The 14,383-nt window shown below is 56.1% G+C and overlaps 5 protein-coding genes across 5 annotated transcripts; 3 read left to right on the plus strand and 2 right to left on the minus strand.

Annotated features, from left to right (window-relative positions):
- Positions 1-1,692: 1,692 nt before the first annotated feature.
- On the plus strand, positions 1,693-3,879 carry C8A04DRAFT_15031 (uncharacterized protein; the record flags this gene model as incomplete). The annotated part of the gene is made up of 3 exons (XM_062778333.1): positions 1,693-2,372; positions 2,433-3,609; positions 3,754-3,879. 3 exons carry the CDS (start codon positions 1,693-1,695, stop codon positions 3,877-3,879), a joined length of 1,983 nt encoding a protein of 660 aa, XP_062633709.1.
- A 288-nt stretch (positions 3,880-4,167) lies between these two features.
- On the minus strand, positions 4,168-5,460 carry C8A04DRAFT_32155 (mitotic checkpoint regulator, MAD2B-interacting-domain-containing protein; the record flags this gene model as incomplete). Its single annotated transcript, XM_062781994.1, has 1 exon — positions 4,168-5,460. One exon carries the CDS (start codon positions 5,458-5,460, stop codon positions 4,168-4,170), a length of 1,293 nt encoding a protein of 430 aa, XP_062633710.1.
- A 717-nt stretch (positions 5,461-6,177) lies between these two features.
- On the plus strand, positions 6,178-8,787 carry C8A04DRAFT_32156 (stress-activated map kinase interacting protein 1-domain-containing protein; the record flags this gene model as incomplete). Its single annotated transcript, XM_062781995.1, has 3 exons — positions 6,178-6,200; positions 6,261-8,568; positions 8,668-8,787. The coding sequence occupies 3 exons, from the start codon at positions 6,178-6,180 to the stop codon at positions 8,785-8,787; spliced, it is 2,451 nt and encodes an 816-aa protein (XP_062633711.1).
- A 1,324-nt stretch (positions 8,788-10,111) lies between these two features.
- Positions 10,112-10,702, plus strand: C8A04DRAFT_32157 (uncharacterized protein; the record flags this gene model as incomplete). Its single annotated transcript, XM_062781996.1, has 2 exons — positions 10,112-10,156; positions 10,259-10,702. 2 exons carry the CDS (start codon positions 10,112-10,114, stop codon positions 10,700-10,702), a joined length of 489 nt encoding a protein of 162 aa, XP_062633712.1.
- A 1,157-nt stretch (positions 10,703-11,859) lies between these two features.
- On the minus strand, positions 11,860-13,206 carry C8A04DRAFT_15053 (uncharacterized protein; the record flags this gene model as incomplete). Its single annotated transcript, XM_062778341.1, has 3 exons — positions 11,860-12,700; positions 12,953-13,007; positions 13,080-13,206. The coding sequence occupies 3 exons, from the start codon at positions 13,204-13,206 to the stop codon at positions 11,860-11,862; spliced, it is 1,023 nt and encodes a 340-aa protein (XP_062633713.1).
- Between the last annotated feature and the right edge of the window lie 1,177 nt (positions 13,207-14,383).

The raw sequence follows: 14,383 nt of genomic DNA on the forward strand, positions 1-14,383 counted from the left end.
TTCCTGTTGGTCTCCCACCGCCCAAACCCTCTCTGCTCTGGTCCTCGACGATGATCTTTGTCCTTGTTCGCTGGCGAGCGAACCAAATGCGGGTTGGTTGGTTCAAGCTAACGTTGGTTGCCCTCTTTCTCCCCCGAGCTGTTGGGACCTTTTGGCTTGGCCGTCTGTGTGTGCTCGTGCGATTTTGGTCTTGGCTTGTTGTGTTTAGGCGCCGGCGCGGGTGGAGGGGAGATGATGATTGGTCGGAGCTGGCGACATCCGAGAGAGGGAAGGAAAGCGGGAGCTTCCAACGAACCTGACAGGTTGACAGGGTTGAGGGGAGAGGGTGGAGTTGAGATGGGAATGGGGGTGTTAAACTTTTCTCCCCCGCATTGCAAGGCAGATTGGTCCACTTGGGCGGGCGTTTGATGTGGGTCTTGAATTGGTCTGGCCTGGGGTTTAGCCGCCGGGGCTTGCTTGGTTCCTTCCTTCGCTCGGTTCCTCCTTCCATCGGGAGGAGCGAATGTCTGTCCACCTGCTTGCTATTTTCTTGTTCTTTGGGATTTGTGCATGATGAGGGGAAAACACGGTGTGTTTGTTGGGAGAATTCCGGCGTTGGCCGTTGTCTGCGTTGTCTCCTTCCTCTATAGTTTTTGCTGTCCGTCTTGCTTCCGTTTCAATGCTCGGTCTCTTGGTTCCTTTTCGTGTTTGGAACAACCCAATTGCCAGCGCAAGGGTATGAACGACGTCTCGGCAGCTCGCCCCTGAGCTTTGAAGCTATCGCGATACCATTCTGTCTAAAAATTATTCCTTCCCATCGTTGAAGTCCCAATCCAATGGCAAGCTCAGAACTTTCCCAGCACGACGGCGGGACCGGGTCGGCTGCCCGGCCACACGGAAGCTCTGCTTTGCCGACCGAACCCCTGTCCACTGTAACGCTCTTTTGAGCTTCTCTCGTTCCCGAGACCCTGTCTCGTCACACATCAAACATCGTGCATGACGTTCCCTGTCGCTCGCGCGAGTGAGAGAGGGAAGGGAGAACGTGGAATGGACCAACTGCATGCCTGGGGTGCACACACCGCACATCACGCAGCACGCGGGAAAAACGCCCGTTGTGACTTGTTAGGAAAAGAGGAGAGAGGTCTGAGGCTCTGTTTATTTTTATTATTTTGTTTTTGTTTCCTCGGTCGTACCGGCCCAATATGGTGGGGAGGACGCGGCCGGTGTTCCCACCCGAAACGTGGACACCGTGGACACCGTCGTTCCCTTTCTGGTGCTCTCCGTCGTCACGGTCACGGCTGGTGTAGCCGCCCAGCCTTTTTTTATCAGCCCCCGGCCGAACAACATCTCACTTCCCCTTTTATTTGCCACGCTACCCAAATGTTTCGTGCTTTGTTTGGAAACAATTTCTCATTTCCGAATTGAGATCTGAAACAAGGTTTCGGGAGTTGTTCTCAAACGGCGGGGGAAGATTCTGTATAACTTGCAGAGCTGCCCCGGTTTTTGCTTGTGTTTGAGGTTGTTGGGACCATCAGCCACCAAGACAACTGCACCGGCCAACCGGGTCAAGTCAGCCTTCCTTCCCACGCCCGACTCCGCATCTTGGTGGTCGTTCATAAGTGGCCTCGACAACGCCACTTCCGTACCTGGGATTTCCTTCTCTTCTTTGGCCCTTTCATTCAGGCTCCTAAGCTGTCCGAACACGCCGCCATCATGTCGTCTTCTCCGTGCCTGAGGACTCGCATCTCCTCGCCCCTAGAGGCCGGGCCGTCCATCGCGAACGGCCACCATCTCCCCGGAAACGTCACGGAGGCCCTCGAGTATGCCTCGAAGCGCCTGAGGAGGAAAGCCGCACACATCAAGCTCCTGGTGGTCCGCCGGGATTATCAGATCCCGACCTCGCCCACCTTTTCGACATTCACTCCCGGTCCGCTTCCTGTCTCGGCCGTCAGCACACCATCCCGGACCGTCTTCCCCCCTGTTTCAAGGATCGAAGCTCTCAAGCAGCTCATCCGACCCAGCAACCCTTCAGGAGAAGGGCAAATACGTGAAAGGATAGTCCACGCTCACCTAGACCAACTCCGCAATGGTACTGCCTCGCCTGCCTTCAGTGAGGCTTCCGCTTTTTCAGCCTCGACCGTCTCATCGGCATCGACGACCGATTCGACGTTCAGCCAGCAAAGGTCACGGTGGCCGGGCAGCCCGACGCCATATGGGAGTGTACCCGTGACACCCGCAACTCCCTTCACCATCATGTCGTCATTGTCTGGGTCAGAGGCCAGCAACATGACTCACTTTGGCACCAAGCTTGTTTACGCGCACCCGTTGAGCCCTCGGGAAGAGAAGAGTCTTTCTCAAGCACTGGAGAAGGCGGCTAAGAAGTTCAAGCTTGAGTATGTGTTCGGTCTCAGTCAGGATGTACGATGTGGTACACAATACTAACACATTGATAGTCCCAGCTGGCTTCCACAAGCGGTATCCCCTTCAACGCTTGGGCTCCCAGTCGACTTGGTCTTGAAGTCTACTACGCAAAACGAAGTCCTCTTCACCTCAGAGCACCTCACTCTCCTCTCTCTCGACCACCTGTACACCTTCCGCGCGGCCCTGCAGGCCTACGCACGATCAAAGGCTGTCTGCCGGCTCGAGGACGCTGTCGACGAGCTGCGACGACTCTTCCTCGCGAATGGCCGCCGTGCTGTGCGGAAGAGTGCCCTCCTGGCCGCCTTCCGGTGGCTCGACCCGCTCAACGACGCCGCGCTGGCCGATGTCTGCCGCATGTACGAGCGGGCGTATGGGGGGATCGAGAGGGAAAACGGGGTTGAGAATGATGTTGACCCCACACCGGGGTGGCCGCTGTGTGACACCAAGCGCAGCTCGGGTAATACCGAAGGGTCGCTTGGAAGCAGGACGAAAACACCCACGCCCACGCCCGGATCTATTTCACGTAGCCTCGCTCGTGAAGCCACACCTCCATCTCAAGATGAAGAACCGGAACCGGAGCTCCAGGTTCTCGATCTCACCAATGCCCTCGACAAGGAACTCCTGCTTTCTAGCCACGATCTACACCCTGACGACCGCTCGGACCTCGACGACATCGAAGCCTGGTACCGTGAAATCGAACTCCAACAAGAAGACAACAGCCCTACACCCGAAATTGAAATCAGCATAACCCCCTCTGAGGCTCCAGAAATCGTCGAAATCCCGCCACCACCCTGCACACCACCTCCTCCGCCACCGACATCTGCGACCTACCGCAACCGTCCATGGCATCAGCCCGAAGAACCTAGCCTCTCTGAAATGCTCCGCACCACACCGCGTCTACGTCCGCCACCACCGGGACGTTCGCTTGCGCTCAAGCTGCAGACGACATTTGAGAAGCCAACGGCAGTAGGGAAAAAGGAACTGTTGGGTGTGGGGAAACAACAGGGGTCTCAGGCGGGGAATAAGGGGCAGGATGAGGAGGAGGAAGAGGAAGAACTCACGGCGCGCCCACGCAGCGCAATCAAGTCATTCTCTAACGCGCGATGGACGGTGGCACATGGAAATGGAAGCGCCGCAGCGACAATTGATGAGATGCTGCACGGTGGAGCGTCATCCTCATCAACCTCGCTCGACCAAAGTCAGAATCAGGTCCCGATCCGCGTATCTCTTCATGGTGATAGTGATGAGAGGCGCTCACGGGTCTCCGGCTTTGGACTGATTCGGGGCGGGTTGGGGTCACCTGGACTTCGCGGGTCAGAGAACGATTTGCAATCACCGCAGTCTTTTCTTCAGTCGCCGGAGGAGAGGGTCGGGCCGATGACGCCGAACGGGTATGATGATATTTCGCCTATTACGAGAGGGGAATGGGGGTTTTTGATGTTTGGGAAGGGGAAGACGGGAGGTGTGGAGATGTGTTAAGACACTCGCTTGCTCGCTTGCTCGAATGTTTTGGGCGATTTTGCCGTTTCTTCCAAGCTGTATATACCTTTTTTACTGGGCAGATATTTCTGACACTTTGATATTCTTCCTAAAAGAACGGTGGATGCGTCACACGCAAATGGGAAGGGACAATTTGAAGCTTCATAATTTGGGTATCAATTTTAAATTACTTCCATCCATTACTTTCCGTGCCATTCAAATCACAACCCGCTACCCTCCAACAAACAGTCACACACCTCTCAGATCCATACCTCGGGATCGATCCACCTACCACCCATACCGACCAGCCGCATCCCTCTGGTTGTTCTTGGCCCGCGCAAAACTCTCCTCCAACGCCTCCCGATTACTCTGCGCCATGTTGACAACCTGCCGCAGGCTATGCTTGCCTGGGGCGATCGAGCGCACCGGGTTGTGCGCCTGCGCCTGGGCGGCGTCAGAGGTGCGGAAGGCTTCGTTGTGAGCGTATTCGCGTTCCATGTTGAAGGATATGACTTTGGCGTTGGGGGGTAGGAAGGAGGAGGAGTTGGCAGAAGAAGTGCCGGATGTGGGCTCACGACCGAACAGTTCGCGGCGCGCGGCGCGGGAGAGGTTGCTGGTTAAGGAGGCGAGCGAGTGCGGGTCGTCTTGGGGTGGTTCTTGTTGGTGTTGTGGTGGGTAGTGGTCGGTTGGTTGTTGGGGTTCGTACGATGGGTAGGCTGAGGTCACGTCGCTTTCGTCTCCTTCTGGATGTTCGGAGGTGGTGAAAAGCGGTTCGTAGGCGCTTGTGGATTGCTCGGTCGTGGTAGTCGCGACGGGCTCGTCCTCGCCCATGGAGAAGAGGGAGATTTTCTTCTTGGGAGCCGGGGATGCAGCACTTGGCACTTCTGCCGATGCTTCTGCCGTTGCGACCGTCGAAACACCATTCTGGGGCGCGGCTGCACCAGGTGATGGCCTGGGAGCTGCTGGATGCCCATCCTTCTTCTTGTTCTTAGCCGGAGCCTTTTTCCTCGCCACGGAGAGGGGCTTGAACATGAGCGGCTTGCCCACGAGTTTCACCTCCTCTGCCGGCTTTTGGCCTTCTGGTATCGAGGGACCATCACGGGCGTTAGAGCTCGGCGCGGGGAGGTTTAGTCCCGACGCCGAGGCCGTTCCTTCGTCCCCAAAGCCTGATGTTGCATTTTCCTCATTACCACCTCGAACAAACGCTGGCTCGGCGCCGGTGCGCAGATGTACCCCGGGCGCGGGCACTGTGCCCCATCTACTTTCGGCCGCAGCGGACGCTATGGCAGCGGTCTTTTTGGGTGGTGGCAAAAAAGAGCCTAGACTGCTGAACCTGCTTCCTCCGGCTGTCTTGACGCGCTTCGCGGGGGGCTGCTCGTCTTCGGCGTTGGAATCGGGCGCATCTGCCGCTGTTGAGAGGCTGATGACTATTTTTCCGGCGCCGGACGAACGGTTGAGTAGTTTCTGAAATGGCTTCTTCGATGTAAGGTTTGACGCTGACGATGCTGCAGCAGCGGGAGTCGGCTTCTGTGGGACAGATTCGGTCTCGGATTCCGAGTCGGAGTAGTCGACTAGGCCCATTTTAACGGCCTTTCGTTATTGATTCTGTGAGGTATTGTGATTATCGGATTGTCGGTGCAAAAGGTGGATGAGTGAGGAGGTTGAGGTTGATGGAGGTTGTTTTCTTTACCCAAGTTTGGAAAGGCTCAAGATCGAAACGGGAGCGCCAAGACAGTGAAGGCAGGCGATTTTGCCAAGCCTTTTCCTTCGAAGGCGGTCTCGTGTTCATGTACTGCACAGGTACCTATGCTTACCAATGAAAGCTCCTGTATGCTTTTAATTGGTTAATAACTTTGTTTGGTACTTTTATTTGTAATTCTCACTTAGATTTAGTTATATCATATTCTTCTTCACCTTCCTTTTGCTTCCTACTTGAAGTTTCCTGTTCATTCATGTTCAATCAGTTACTTATATGGTACTTATCGTGAGCCCCACTAGCTTGCTTGTGCAGCGCCGTTTCAACCGCAGGCGCTGAGGAAACGCCCCCCACTCACCAACACCAGACAACATTACGCCAACCAGGCCTCAACAAATATCGATGCTCAGGTTGGGGCTCACTTTGATGTTCGCCAGCAAGTGGCTTCAAGAGTTTCTTGGTTTTCAAGGCCCATCATATTGAATATCGAGCTCCCTGGCTGTGACAATCACGGGTCTCATTTCTTTGGCAGTTGTCGCCGGCCGACAACCCCGATCTTCGCCAGTCTTCTCACGGACCCTTCATCCCCAGCGGCCGCGACTATGTCGGTGATTCAATTAGAGGAGTATGTGCTGCTAAATTCATTTCCTCTGGCTTCATGAATATCATATCTAACCTAACCTAGCCTGGTCTTGTACCAACTACGGACAAGCTATCTCAACGATGTTGCCGACGGTGTTGGAGAACGCCTCTTCACGTTAAATGAAGGCTTTCTGAATTCGGCCCCTTTCAAGGCCGCCGGATGGCGCACCAACCCTACCCTCATCAAGCGAACTCACTCACCCCCAATCCCAACAGCAGTCGCCTCTGAGTATTTCCAGGCCCCGCGACGCGCCGGGTTGACCCTCGAGGATGAAGGCGAGGAAGCCGGTCTGTTCTCGGGCAGCGTAGCCGAGGCTGTGGGTCCCAGCATGGCCACAAAGCGCCGTCGTCGACGAGAACACATGGAAGAGGATGACAGCAGTGACCTCAGCGACGAGAGCGACGACGAGCTGGACCAGCGCGCCGCCCAGCAGATCAAGTTCGCGAAGATGCCGGTGAGGAACCGCTCGGGGTCTTCACCGCTCCAGTCGTCCAACCTACGCCAGGCTACGACCACGTCGTCCCCCCGGCCGAGCACAAGGCGGGGGTCCCAGTCTGCGCTTGAGATTGTTAAAGAAAGGGCCCGGCGCGATACCGTCACGAGCAGCGAAATGTCCTCGGAAAACGAGTTCGACGCCTCTGGATTCCACAAGCACCGGGAAGCAGCGCGGGCCGCTGCCGCCCGGGCCCAGAAGCTATCGGCCAAGCTCAACACGGAACCTACTGAGGGCATGGGACTGCTGGGGGCAGATCTTGCGGGGGCGGAGGAGGATGATGATTCCGACGCCTCGGACTTGTCATCGGCCATTCTCCCCAGTGTCGGCTCGGCATCTATTTTAGAGGCGGTCAAGAACCCGCTGAATGCGTCGCTGACAACCACCCAGGTGGTGGGCACTCCGCCCCGTGTGTATGCGAGGAGATCCACGATACGCAGGTCCGCCATGCCGATTCCATTGCATCGGCCCGTTGGCGACTTGCCACCGCCACGGCCGATGAGCACAATCCGGCCCTTGAGCATGGCGCAGCCAAAGAGTCTGCTCTCCACGGCGTTAAAGGTCAAGAAGACAAAGCCAACTCTTCCTTTCGACAGCTTTGCCTCGCTCTCGGGACAGGGCGACCCGAATCCGATCATGCTCCGCATATACGCACCCTTCTCGGACACACCCTCTCGGCCATTCGAGGTCCTCATCCGGAGAAGCGTTCACCACGGCGAAGGTGGAGACCGACCTGTCGCAGTGGCCGATCTGATCGGGTTGAGCCTCTGGCGCTACAACGAGGAGAAGCGGCAACCGGCGCTGCCCAGCGACAAGCTCAATGTGAATTGGTGGACCCTACGCATGGTGGAAGAAGACGGCGAGATTGACGACGATTTCCCACCTCTGGAGCGCAAGAAGGGACTGCTCACGTACACTGTCAACAACAAGGCTGGCCGCGCCCGGTCGAACTCGAGACTCTACGACATCTTCGGCCTAGTCCAGGCCTCGCCGGATGAGTTTGAGGACAACAAGCGCAGTACGCCACAGTTTGATCAGGAGGCTGAGGCGGCTGAAAACAGCAACAACATCATCGAAGAGGAAGACAAGGACGCGACACCACGAAACACACCGCGGCCCGATGCTATGGCCCTGCCACCAGACCGCCCACGGGAAAACCCGCTTCTGAACACCGCATACCGCGCAAATACCACCATATTCGCGGATGCGCCGCAGTCCACTCAGCCAGCAAACGTCTCGTCACGCGGAGAGAAGAGGCTCTTGCGCATCCACATCCATTCGTCAGATGTCGCGCCCGGCCAAATGATCACCCTCGATGTGAACACCGACACGTGGCTGGCCGAGGTCCTCGACATTGCTTGCCGAAAACGACAGCTCGACAAGGCCAACCACGTCCTGAAGCTCCCCAACTCCGGAACGATCGTGCTCCTAGACCGTACCGTGGCCTCGCTCGGCAATGTAACAGACCTGGACCTCCACCGACGCCGTTTCGCCACCGACGGGCCCTTGATGACCGGGTCGCTGAGCAGTTCGTCGCCCCGGCCGCACCTCTTCACCGAGAACGCCAGCTGGACCAAGGGCAAGAAGGGCAAACTCATGGGCACGCACCCGCTGGCCAAGGAGGTGGCGAAACAGGAGGAACTCGGGGTCGCGCCGAGCTACAGGAAGTACACGGTCTGGCGGAAGCAGGCGATGCGGTTGCTCTCGGAGAAGCTGTTTGCCATTGATGGCGAGTATGTTCACATCATGCCGGCGTCGGGGGGGAAGCTGTCCGAGGGCGATGGGAAGTCTACGACCGTCCACTTCAGTAATGTGGTTGGTTGTAAGGTCTCGCGGAAACATCCTACGAATTTCAAGGTATGTGAAAAAGAAAATGAAAAAACACAAACAAGTCTTGTCATAGGATTCTCGGCTCGTTGCAGGTTCACACTAACGGAAAAACTTTCTACCTCACAGTTGGTCGTATACAAGTCAACGGAGAGCAAGCGGTATGACTTTGTCACCAGCAGTGCAGAATATGCGGCCGAGATTGTCACTGAGCTCAAGAAGGGCATCTCGCCATACCGGGAGGTCTGAGCCGCGCCTGCTACATCGCATTTATCTTGCCCGGGGCGAGTCGAAGACAAAGTTGATGCCAGCGCTTGTCCGAGTGCAGCTTGAGGTGGATGTTGCGTGACATTGCGTGTCCTCGGCCAAAGCGTCGAGTCGAAATCTCTCGCCCCATAGTTACCTCGGGAGTACTGGGTAATTGCGTGTAACGGATCGACATATCCATTATTACGGCATTTCACCCGTGTTATGCACTTCCCCAACCACGCAATTCCTCTGCGCCGCGTTCCCCGTGTTTTCATTCCCCTCCCTGAATCAACATTTACCACATTATAGAATCGAACGATTCACGAGAAGGACCAAACGTGCCTATGTTATACACTGCAGGGAGCGGGTACCGAGCTCGACACTTCTGTGATAACTGTGCAAATATGCGGCTCATTATTTCCAATGTATGTACGTACAGTACACTCCAATATGACCTCACTTAGACCCCAGACGGCCGGGCGACAAACTCAGCCACAAAGGTGTCGCAACACACGCAGGGACATCAAGCCGCTATGGCTTTCTGACCGCGCGCCACCGTCGGGAGCCGCCAAATTACTTCCGGGCGATCCTGGGGGGATATCCGATGCAAGGTCTGTTTGTCTACTTTCTGAGCAGCCGGTTTCGTGGCTAGAGGGTTGAGTTCCCGTGTTTCGATCTCTCGGGATATTGCTTTCCAAAAGACGTCAGTCAACCCTGAAAGAAAGATGTCCTCCATGGCTTCCAAAATTCGCTGTGCTCAGGCCCCCTGCTATAACATGCCATGAAGCTCTCTTTGCCCACGTGGCACGCAGCGTTCAAGCGGCATAGCGAACGAACCATGTCCCCGTGTTCCGTGTCCCGTATACATTATACGTTTCAAGTATGACGCGTGGGTGCTCTGCTGCTCTGTTCCTGTCCACCCGAGCCGCCGCTCTCCTTGCCTTGCAAATTCCACGGACTGCGGAATGTGGCGTGTTTGCGTCGGTTCTTCTGCACGTTTGCATGAAGGCTGGTGGGAATTGGGGGGCGTCTCAAGGCCCTTTTACGTCTGATCTTTGCCGCGTTTTTTTTTTTTTGCTTGCTCTCTCGTTCCGCGTAACATTCTTGCGCCTGGTTTAGTAGGTATTACGTACGTGAGTGAGTCTTTCGGCCCGGCTGGGGAGAGAGGGCCTGGGTATAAAAAGGGGTGGTTTGCTGTTCGTGTTTAACTTGGAAAAGTTTTCTTCTTTCTTTTTATGTTCTAGGTTTTACTCCTTACTAATAAGTCTATCGTCTCATCCTCTTCAAGTCGTATCCAAGTATTATCATCACACCAACCATCAAAATGCGCACCTTCGCTATTCTCGCTACTATCGTCGGCCTGGCCGCGGTATGTTCTCTTCTCTTTCACTTACCCCTTTCTCGTAACACTACAATCGTTTTATGTACGCATGGAGGTACATCCCAAACTAACTCTAACCCTCCCCTCCAGGCCCAAAGCACAACAACCACCACGGTCCCCGCCGTAGCCAGCTCCGCGACCTCCGCACTCGGCAGCGCCCTCAGCACCACCGACAGCTCCGCAATCGCCTCCCTCTCCAGCTCGCTGTCCTCGGCCCTCTCCTCTGCCAACTCGGCCGCCTCGTCTGGCATCAGCTCCATCACCAGCGACGCCTCCAGCGCCATAGCCAGTCTCTCGTCCGAGCTGTCCACCGCTACGGGGCCCGCCCGCTCGTCCATCAGCTCCGAGCTGGCTAGTATTACCAGCTCGGCCAAGTCTGCGGCGAGCTCGGCAGCCAGCTCGGCGACCAGCGAGGCTGGAGCTACTACTACTAGCGCGACGGACACCGGGAATGCGGCCGCTGCGAGGCAGACGGCTGCGGTTATGGGGTTGGGCGCGCTGTTTGGGGGCATGGTGGCGTTTGCTAACTTGTGATTGTTTGTTTGTTGGTGTCGTTTTGTTGCGAGCTGGGTTTTGAGGGGAAACAAGTTCTTTTTCTTTCTATGGCGTCGAGGATACAACGTGGAGAAATGAGTGGGAATTGTGTGTGGGTGGGATATTCTGGGACAAGCTCAAGGCGATGATGGGTATGGATGGCAAGGAACCAATAATCGATAATTAGTGTCAGGGGCTGAAAAGGACAGAGTTTCACCAGGGATATGGGCGTGGCCGGTGTTCAGGTCAATGCCCCGAGTGGGAGGCGGGATTCAATAACCATTACGACTTCTCTCAATCCTAATCATCTTCATCGATGTTGCTTCCATTTTTATCTCGAAGGCTCGGTATGCCTGCCCGGTTCCCTAGGATCTCTTCCTATTTAAAGGAATAGGAAGCAAAAAGCTCACAGCCAAGCCTTATCCCCATCCGGAGGGATAGGCGTTGGCAGTTACGAAAAACCGGTGGTTTTTCTTCGCTGGCCGCGGGAATCGAACCCGCGGCCACTTCGATTTACGACGGTAGTTGGCGGGGCCAGCGCCCCTCCCAATACCGCTGCGCCAAACACCGCTGTTTGGCGAATTGGGAGGAGATGGTAACAGGAGCAGCGGGCTGGGGACTTATATCCTCTAGGCGGAGGGAAAGTGCGGCGAGTTGGTCCTTGGTGCCTCAGGTAGTAGGCAGTGGAGAGGTATTACCTAGGTATCTCGATAAGAAACTCTATCTCAGCTTTCCATACTAATAAGCTCTATCCGCAGCTTTGTAAAGAGTGAGAGATAGAGAAACCAAACATTGACCTTCATGCTCTTCAATGACCTGAGGGAATAACGAAATGAAAGACACATGACGCGGATAAAGCACAATTCCACATCATGTCCGCCCATACCGTTACCATCAGTTGATGTCAATGCATAAGCCGAGGTATTGGGTAAATTTACATACCTACTCGCGTAACACTGCGTAAGACACAGACAACCCCAACGAAAACCATCTCGGCAGACCGCCCGGTTGGAACACCGGTCACATGTATGCGTGTCTCTGCTTTGTGTGACCGGAGATGCGAGCAAAAAGCGTTCAACGTCGATCTATTCTAGCCCGCCGAATCTAAGTCAAAGCCTCGGAGCACGAAGCCGCAGTGCATGCCATATATGGAACGCCTAACCGCTCTTCTTCCGGGTATCATTCCACAGCGCATCAACCACCTGAAAAATCGCCGTCACGTCCCGCATGATCTTCTCATCCACCTTTCCTCCTAGCCGCCGCTGCATCTTGTCCGGGTGCCACCGAACACGCTCCTCCTTTAGCTGCGCAGCAAACTCTTTCTCCCCTAGCTCCTCCAACCCGATCCCATTCACAAAAAATGCTCTGACCGCTTCCCCATCCACTCCTTCGTCGCCGTAGCCCCGGGTAGAACCCCCAGAGGAAATGATCGGCCAGGGGATCTTCTCCTTCAAGAGCCCAGCATCCCCATCTTCACCACCACCACCACCAGCAGTTCCTTTCCCCCCTTCACTTTCCCACACTGTCCACCGCTCCAGATATTTCTCCCACCTTTCCCGCCACCCCCGTCTCTTCCTCCTTTCCTCCCCGCGCCGCAGACTCCTCTCCATCTCCCGGTTCACGCGCGCCCTCTCCTCGGCCTTCTCCCGTTCCTCCTCCTGCTCCCGTTGCCTTCGCGCCCGCGCCTCCATTAAACCCGCGTGCGTCTTCTCCCACATTTTCTGCCGCACGTACGCGGCGTACTCATCCTCTGTCATCTGCTCGAGCATGCCACCCGCGCCAGTACCGCCGGAGGCAGTATGAGGGGGCGCGTAGATGTGGATGGGCTGGCCGTAGACGGATTCCCAGTAGGCGGCGCCTTCATCGTCGGCCATAGCGTCGAAAAGGGATTCGCGGAATGCGGTGGTGGGGGAGAGAGGGGGGTCGTTTTCGGGTTCGGGCGCGGAGTCGGGCCGGGAGGGATGGCTGCGGCGTCGCCGCCGGTGGCGGTGGTGGTGTCTGTGATGCCGACGGGAGCGTTGCGAGGAGGAGTTGTCACCGTCGCGGATGTAGTCGGCATCGCCGTGTTTGCGCCGGTGTCGCGCTCGTTCTGTGAACTTATCGCGCTCCCGGCTACGGTCTCGGGTTCGGTGCGAGCGGCTTTCGTCATCATGGCCGTCTTCGTCTCGATGTCGGTGATGGCGATGGCGACGGTAGCGATCATCGTCTTCATCGTCCTCATCCCGCTCGCGCCGTCGCGATGATCTTGACGATGAGGATTTGAAGCGGAACTTGGTCGCTTTTGGTTCCCGTGGGCCGTAATCCGCTTCGTCTGATTTGCCCTTTGCGCCATCCTCGTCATTTATTGATGGCTCGCGGCTGTCTCTTCGAGGTTGACGGGGGCCCGTGGGCGTCATTGAGCGGTCGCGCCTGGGGTCTCTCGGCGCGTCGGCCGCATTGTTTTGTTCTGGGGGATTGATCGAAGAGAGAATGCGCCGCCGCTTGGGCGATCGAGGCGACTCCATCCCTCCGTCCCAATGTTGTTCGCCGCGACGGCGTTGGATGAGGTTGAGATTTTGTTGAGCCGCCGACAAGTGACGTCGGTGGAGTTTTCGTTGTGATTTGAACTGTTTGTTAACAAATGGCCTCATTTAATGGCAGCATCAGCTGCAAAGAAATTGAGTTTCACTAACAGAAGATACATTGACTAATCATATTGCCAAGGCTATATTTTGTGGGTCCAATTAAGCACGACCCCGCCATACCCGCCCGGTGCCCACCACCGATCCTGCTCGGCTTCCCAGGCCTTGCCTGCCAGTCGCCCGATCAAGGAATAATGCTTTCCCTGCAAGTCATGGATAAGCCTTGGAGCAACTTCCTCGTTTATCTAGTGTTCGGTTGCGATACCCGGTAGTCACTACCAGCATCCACCTATGTTTCCTCTCAGCGCTCAGTGCCTAGGGGGTAAAAAGGTAAAAAGGTAAAAACAAGGGTCAGCAAGGGTCAGCACCATTGAACCCATCCTGTCCTCTCCGACTCGGGCGGCCATTATCTATCGGGGGCCGCCAACTGTTTTATATCCGGAGCAAGTTTCTCGTTATTGAACTCTTCATCCTCGTCTCTCAGTTTCTCCTTGCGACTTGCCACTTTCTTCCACGGGGTTTGATGAGCCCCCTGCAATTTATCCTCCACCCTCGGAGGTACCTCCGTAATTATCTCTTCTTCTCCCATCTTCCGATAAAAGCCCTACCTGGGTGGCAACAAAGACGTTGTCTCAATCCAGCCACCCAACCGTCTCCCAGACCAGTTCGCCCATTCCGAGATCCGCCGGGTCAGGCGTGCGCCGTGCATCAAACTGCGGACCCCTGTAACGGGGACCCGACAGAGCGGGTGATGTAACGTCGCTAGGGACGGGACGAGAAAATAGCTTCGTCCCCAGGTTCGGAATCGCCGCCGACGTATTCGCATCCGGACTGTGGACACATCAATCATCGCTGTCCAACAGCCCGTCTTCGTCGAGTGCGCCGGTCTCGGAATTGAAAACGGATTTTTGCCCTCGACCAACACAGCCCACCGTCGCACTCCCAGAAACGTTTTGCGTTACTACCGGCCCCCAACCCTGGTGTTTTGGGGGCTGTTTCGGACATTGCGCTCTGAGGCGAAAAGTCACACCAAAAGGCATGCACGGTTGGCTGCCGGCTG

The sequence above is a fragment of the Dichotomopilus funicola genome (genome assembly GCF_033296635.1).
Source record: "Dichotomopilus funicola strain CBS 141.50 unplaced genomic scaffold C8A04scaffold_81, whole genome shotgun sequence".
NCBI classification, from domain to species: Eukaryota; Fungi; Ascomycota; class Sordariomycetes; order Sordariales; family Chaetomiaceae; genus Dichotomopilus; species Dichotomopilus funicola.